General features: G+C 38.6%; 1 protein-coding gene across 1 annotated transcript; it reads right to left on the reverse strand.

Annotated features, from left to right (window-relative positions):
* Positions 1–2760: 2760 nt before the first annotated feature.
* Positions 2761–4797, reverse strand: rpl22l1 (ribosomal protein L22-like 1). Its single transcript, XM_044339370.1, has 4 exons — positions 4696–4797; positions 3490–3603; positions 3112–3233; positions 2761–2989 (listed from the first exon to the last, which is right to left on the reverse strand). Exons 1-4 carry the CDS (start codon positions 4702–4704, stop codon positions 2845–2847), a joined length of 390 nt encoding a protein of 129 aa, XP_044195305.1. The 5' UTR covers positions 4705–4797; the 3' UTR covers positions 2761–2844.
* Positions 4798–6949: the final 2152 nt, after the last annotated feature.

The following is a 6949-nucleotide window of genomic DNA, read 5'->3' on the forward strand; positions in this document are numbered from 1 at the left end:
TGAAACAGCAGAGGTTCAGATATCCTGACTTTTAGTCCCTTGTACTCAAAAAAACACTGGATCCTACATTTCCCACGATGCAATTCAAGCATCTTTCGTTAGATCCCGGTAAACACACGTCTTTCAAAACTCCACACCTCAAGTTTTTAATGCAAACTTTCAGTTATGAGCTGAGATAACGCTGATGACATCACTATGACATCATCGGGGTTATTTTGCCAGCTGTTTTCACCAGCTGTGTCTCTTTATCTCACCATGTCTGGTAAAGAAAAGGAGGCTGTTTTCTTTAATTTTACACCCCAGAGCTGCAGAACCGTGATCGGCTCGTGGACAACAGCACACTCATGTTTTCTGTTTGTGTTTCATGGTGTTTCGAGGTCGTTTGAGGCCCGTTCAACATTCTCCAAACCACATTTCAGGACGACCGCTGCTGCTGCTGCTTCATTTATCCACCTGTCAATCACACATATTAAAGTTAACAGACGATCCAAAGCTTCTGCAGCTACAGTCTGCTCACTGAAACACAGACGAAACCCTCTCTGGACTCTACACACTGTACACGGTTGGTGGCTGAATGTAAAGGTGGTTGTTATAATCTGATGGTAATCTGATACACAGAGTCAGATTACAGCGTTACTCTCCGACTCAGTTAAACGTCAATGCACAGTAGAAACCTTCAGTCCTTTCCTTTGTGTTCCAGTGTTTCCCTGTTGAGCTGCGGTGGAAGTATAGTAACAAAAAGAGGAACTTCGGCACTAAAATGACTGTAACAGCAAGAAAAACATGATTCAATGTTCATTTGGGCTCCGGGCTGTTGTTTTAAGACAGACTTGAAAAACTGTGAACTCGTCCTTTAATCTACCAAACACACAGAAACCCTGACAACCATCAAGTTTGTTTTTCAGTGGTTTATAACTGAGTTTTGGTGGGATTCATGGGGATCTATCAACCCACAAAAGAGTTAAAACATGAATATGCATCAGCAGTAAACAGTTCAGAAACACTAAACACCCTGCGGACATGTAGAGTGTATTTATGAACATTAAAGGAGCTTTATAACAACATATTCATGCACCGCAATACCACATTTTATTGTATTCCTCTATCTTTCCCCTCAGCCTTTACTTTGACGTGTATGTTTATTAAATTTTAATCTAAAAAAAATCCAATAACTGTGTGATTCCTCATATAAAGATTTGAGACGCAACGAGCCAGCGTTGACTGCTGGGAAGCTGAAGGTGGATGCATTCCTGAGGCTACGTGCTTTATACGCAACAGATGAGCGGATGGGAGTGAATCCAGACACACTCACAGAGAGAACAGGAGCGAAGCAAAACATCCTTTTCTGTTTAAGGGGAATAAAGGGTTTTTTTTTTTTTTATCGGCAGCCTGAAGCGATTCATACAAGAGACGGGAGACGGACGCTGCCTCTTCACGTTTTATCAAGAGGAGAACATGGGTTTTATGTTCTTAAGATTAAAACACAAATATTTATTTATATAACACCGACAACTACAGCTCCCATGATGCTTTGACAGCAGCCTGGTGGCTACATGTAGGAAAGCTGTTCTGACACAAAAACTCTAAAATCTACAGAAGTGACCTTTTAATGTATGAAGATGTAATTATAAACCTGTTTTTGTGACAATAATAATGAGCTTAAAACTCATGAGGGAGAGTTAAACCTGTTTTGTGTCTTTTATAATATTACTGGTAGCCTCAGAAACAAACTGTCTGCATCCTCTTCTGTTTCTTGTTATATTAGTGTTCAATGTTTACATTGGCTGTGGTTTAAAGCCATTTAACTTCTGATTCTGCAGCTGACACATATTATTGTTAATTAGGGGCAGATATTGTGATGCATTTGTTTATTTCTTTCCATTAACTCAAGAATAAAAGTGGTCAAAAAGGCAAAATTATGTTATGAACCTATTATTCATCTTGCAAGTTTGTAAGGTGTCATAAAGTCATTCATTAGGATTTATGTCAGATTGTGTTTATCGACTGTAGATTTATGAAATAAAAGTTTTAATACAAACTAAAGGAAAATTTCCACTATTTACCCCTTAAAGATGATAAGGGGTTCAACATTAGTGTTGAACATCCTGATCTCACAATTACAGAAAACTAATGTCAGAAGCTCATTATTCTCCATCATACGGGGGTTTCCACACTTTTTTTTTTCTTGTGACCCTTTAAAACAAACAGTCTGTTGGTAACTCCTCCGTCCTGGTTGTTACTGGATGTGAGCGGTTCAACTACTGATTTCTTTTTCTCCTTCAGTAACATTTTTAGAAGCCCGGAGGACTGAAATGACTCATTAACTCACTGGAGAATCTGCAAAGATCAAAGTCTAAAAATATTCTCATGAATATTAAATCATTGTGTGGTGGAAAGGTTTGAGCTGTGATCAGATATTCAAAGTGTTAAAAGGATAAATTTCTCATCAAACTCATCAAATGTTAAAGAGTAAAAACTGTTGTTTTTAATCATTCATGATTAAGTTTATTGAGACTGTGCTTATATTGTAGGTACTGTAGTTTATATCATGTCATATCTCAAGATGAAGCATTTTTTCTATGTATTTTAGTGTTTAATACATTTTATGTTTGCAGCAAATAAAGCAGCAATAGTTTCTTCTGATTGACGCAGTTATAAAATCAGCATCAAAGTGTCTGTAGCATCACCTAGTGGCAGTTTAGTGTACTGCGTTATATATGAAACACTTTTGAGACCACAATAAGAAGAAACACAGGACAGTTTAATGTTCTTTCTCCACATTTATTCTCCCGTCCTGCTCCAGCTGCTGACACACAGACAGCTGCTGCGCTCTGCTGCAGCAGTTTACTCGTCTGTCTCCGACTCCTCGTCGTCCTGACTGATCTGGAAGTAACGCAGCTCGTACGTCTCCTTGTCAGACGCCACCACTCTCAGCCAGTCACGGAGGTTGTTCTTCTTCAGGTACTTCTTAGTCAAATACTTCAGATACCTGGCAGAGAGAGAGAGGGGGGGTTGTTTACTAAGTGCAATAAAATAAGTATTTCTCAGTAAAATGTACACAATTAGCAGTATAAAGGATGACATCAGTGTGAATAAAGTTTCTTCAGTCACCTTTTGGAGAACTGCTTCTCAGACGAGACGTTGATCTTGTTCTTCATGCGGCCGACCTGGACGATGTTACCGAGGTTCCCCGTCTTCCCGTTGACCTTTATCCTCTCTTTGAGGAAGGTTTCCTATTGGACAGAGCACAGTGACACACTAGGGAAGAGAGCCCTAGTAAATGTGGAGCTAGGGAAGGGAGCCCTAGTCCGTACACCAGGTTAGCTGCTCGCAAAGATCACTAAGTTAACCTTTCTGAGGTTTAGTTACGGGAAAGACTAAGTTAATTATAATTATAGATGTAAAGGAGAAATATTCTGGGGGTTTAGGTCTGAAAAAGACCAATGCCGCAAATACTTGAAAAGGTGAAGAACTGCAGTAGAGACTTACAAAGTTGGCAGAGTCCAGGATCCCGTCCTCCACAGGGTGGGTCAGGTCCAAGGTGAACTTCCATCCAGCTCCCTTCTTGGACTTCTTGCCGACTGTCGGCCTCTTCTGTTTGATCTGTCAGGTAAGAACAGCAGGAACAACATAAGAGCAGGCAAGGCAGGCGACTGCCTGGGGCCTTTAACTAAAAGGAACCCAGATAGTTAGATTTATTATAATGTTGCTATCATAACTATGAAAAACAGTAAATTATGATGCTATTCTAACTCATCGTGCCCTGAAATAACTCACAAAAGGACCCAAAGCACTTTATAGATATGTAACTGTATACTTGTAATCAGAAGAAAACACTGTAAACTACATTTACCTGACAGATAAAGGTTACTGGTTACACTGCAGATTCAGATTTTAATCACAATAAACAAACTATAGTGCATCATTATTGATTAAACCAACCAGCATTATATAAGAATTAAAAGCTCCAGCTTGAACACACTTTAAGTAAATTTAAGTACATTGTGTTGATTAAACATCTTTCACTTTTAAGTAAACATTTAAATGCAGGATTTTTGCTTTTCCTGTATGTTTACTGTGCGGTATTAATAAATAATAATACATTTAATTTGTACCGTACTTTTCATTCATAGTAAAACTAAGTGCTAAAATATTAACATCTATAATAATAGTTTTACACAAGAAAAAGTTTTGAGTATTTCTATGATGATACTAAATGATGGATGTTTAGTTTGTTTGTAGTGTTGACACTGTTGTAGCTTCTTCAATTGATGGATTTTAACATAAATGTCATTAACTTTAAATTTAAAGCTATCAGAAGAAACGGCGAACATTAAAGTTATGCCGAACTGATAAGTGACCATTAGCTTACATGTTAACAGACAGTATATAACAAGTTTAACAGTCCAGTGAGAGAAAATCACTGATATGACATAACACCTATCTTATCTTAATGGTCTCTGGTCAATGAATGAATGGAACACGTGAAGCTAATGCTAACTCTGCTAACGTGAAGCTAATGCTAATTATGCTAACTTCTTAGTTTCCTTCACGATAAAAGCCTGTTAAAGTTCACATAAACAGCTGTACAGTTAAATCTTTAGTTTATTATAGATGTTAGTCGCCTGAATGCGTGAAAAAACAGAGATATTAAGCAGAAATTAGGTAAATTCAGGAGGAGCCGCCACGACTTACCGGCGCCATGTTACGCGAGCGGACGTGAAAGGAAGAAGCGGAGGTGACGCAGCGATTACGTAACGTGCGTCTGGTGAAACGCCCTTACCATATATGGTAAACCCTAGAAATAAACATTTTCCCCATAAAAAATCCGGATACTGGCGGTGTGGCAACTATTTGCATTGCAGAACTTGTCTAAAACTATATAATATTCATTTTAGCTTTATTTTATGTGCCGCAAATACCAAATTATATTAAGATAGATTCACAATTTTTCAAATGTGTCTTAAAACATCAGTCAGGTGTCCATATGAACAGTGAAAGAGGTTTTCCTCGCTGTAATCATTCCTCCTGTTCATACTGAATATAAAAAGATCCTTCAAATGTGCTTTTAGTGTATAAACAGTGTGTCCACATTGTTATTTAGTGTAAAAATGCATTTAAAAGTTGATGTGCAGCTTATATGAGGCTTCAGCAGTCTGAGTTAGTCATATCAAGTGGATATCTGACACATTTACAGTCTTTTTAGCATCAAATTCCCTCTTTGTGTTTCCTCAGACAGTGTTTCCCTGTTGAGCTGAAGTATAGTAACAAAAATCTTAAATATCTACTTGATTTGACTCTGAAGCTTCATATTAGGCTTCAGATAAACTTTTTAAATACATTTTTACACAAATTTCTCTTTTCTTCAGCAAAGTCTGGAAACAAAAGGACACCAGAGTTGAAATTTTTGCCTGTTGTGACCCATTTTATCAGCTGTCTGGGTTGGATGAGCAGAGTCCAAAGGTCAACTACAGCCCAAACACACCCTGATAATAAACCTGCTGAGCCTGGTTAATCATTGAGCACCTCTTCACACACACACACACACACACACACGCTACCCCGGCTCTGCACTGGGCCTCAGACCAGCACTGCTGCTGCTGCTGCTCATTCAGCTGCATTTCTATGAACACACACACACACACAGGGAGAGAAAAAAATAAAATCCCTCCTGATGAGTCAGAGAACCCAGAACTGGTCGGATGGGTACGGAGAGACAGGAGGGGGGAGAGAGAGAGAGAGAAAAAAAAAAAAACAACATTCATCCTTCTTTCCATTGTGTGCCATTCGTGGCTCAGTGTGCAGATATGCATGCAGGCACAAGTGAATGATTCATCTTCACATCGACGCTGGAGAAACTCAGGCAGGGTGTGTCTGTAATTGTAGAGTCTTTCTCTGCTGCCATGACTTCAAACCATCCACACACACAACAAAAGATGCTTCTAGTACATTAACTGCAGACGCTCTTCCTGCATCCATTTTGTGAGATGCTTTACATTTAATGTGAACCTGCTTTCATCAAGTAGCCTTTATAGTTTAAGATCTTTTCTCTGTACATACACTAGAATCGATTGATTGATCTTTGTGAGTCATTTTTATTAAACACAAACTGTCTAAATTCTTCGGCTGCAGCTTTTCTGGTTTCTTTAAGTTTATTTTTAGGCTGTGATGAGACATTTTAAGACGTCACCTTCGACTTTTATAGACCAAAATGCACATTTGAGAGTTCAGTGGTGCAAAAAAACAAACAAACCCATAAGCACTGATCTATAGAGATGTGGACAGATGAGTCATCCTTCACTATATTCTCAACATGTGTGCGAGAGCACGTGCAGCGTACGAGATAAAAGGTGCAGGTGTGAATGTTTGACCCCTACAGTGAGGGGATCTGGTGGATCTGTTTATGCTTCGGGGGCATTTTGCCGACATGGTTTGGATCCACTTAGAGGGAAGAATCACTGCTAATCAATACAAAGTAGTTTTAAGTTGTTTCTTCCAGGATGACAAGGCTCCAGTGGTCACTGAACGGTTTGATGAGTATTAAATGATGTGAATCAGATCTAAACCCAGCTGAACATCTATGAGAGATTAAAACTGACATCAAAACACCAGATGATGGAACATCTTTATGAAGAATAAAGAGTAGAGTTCAGACACTGTAGAGTCTTTATGTTGGTTTCTTTAATTTGTCAACCGTCTGTTTATATGTTCATGTGCTGTTTCCTACCAACAGAAATTTGAAGTGAAGAAAAGGTGGAAAAAAAAAAGGTCACAAATGACGCAGGTAGGAGTCGCTCTGATACGTAGGACGTAGAGTTTCTTCTGTTTATCTGATAATATATGAAGCGTTTAACACTTTAACTGAAGTAACAATCTGAAGGCAGGACTTTTGCTTTGTGTATTTATTGTTATCAGCATTTTGAGGAGAAAAAAAGATGAAAGTACTTTA

This window comes from Thunnus albacares, chromosome 21, assembly GCF_914725855.1.
Source record: "Thunnus albacares chromosome 21, fThuAlb1.1, whole genome shotgun sequence".
NCBI classification, from domain to species: domain Eukaryota; kingdom Metazoa; phylum Chordata; class Actinopteri; order Scombriformes; family Scombridae; genus Thunnus; species Thunnus albacares.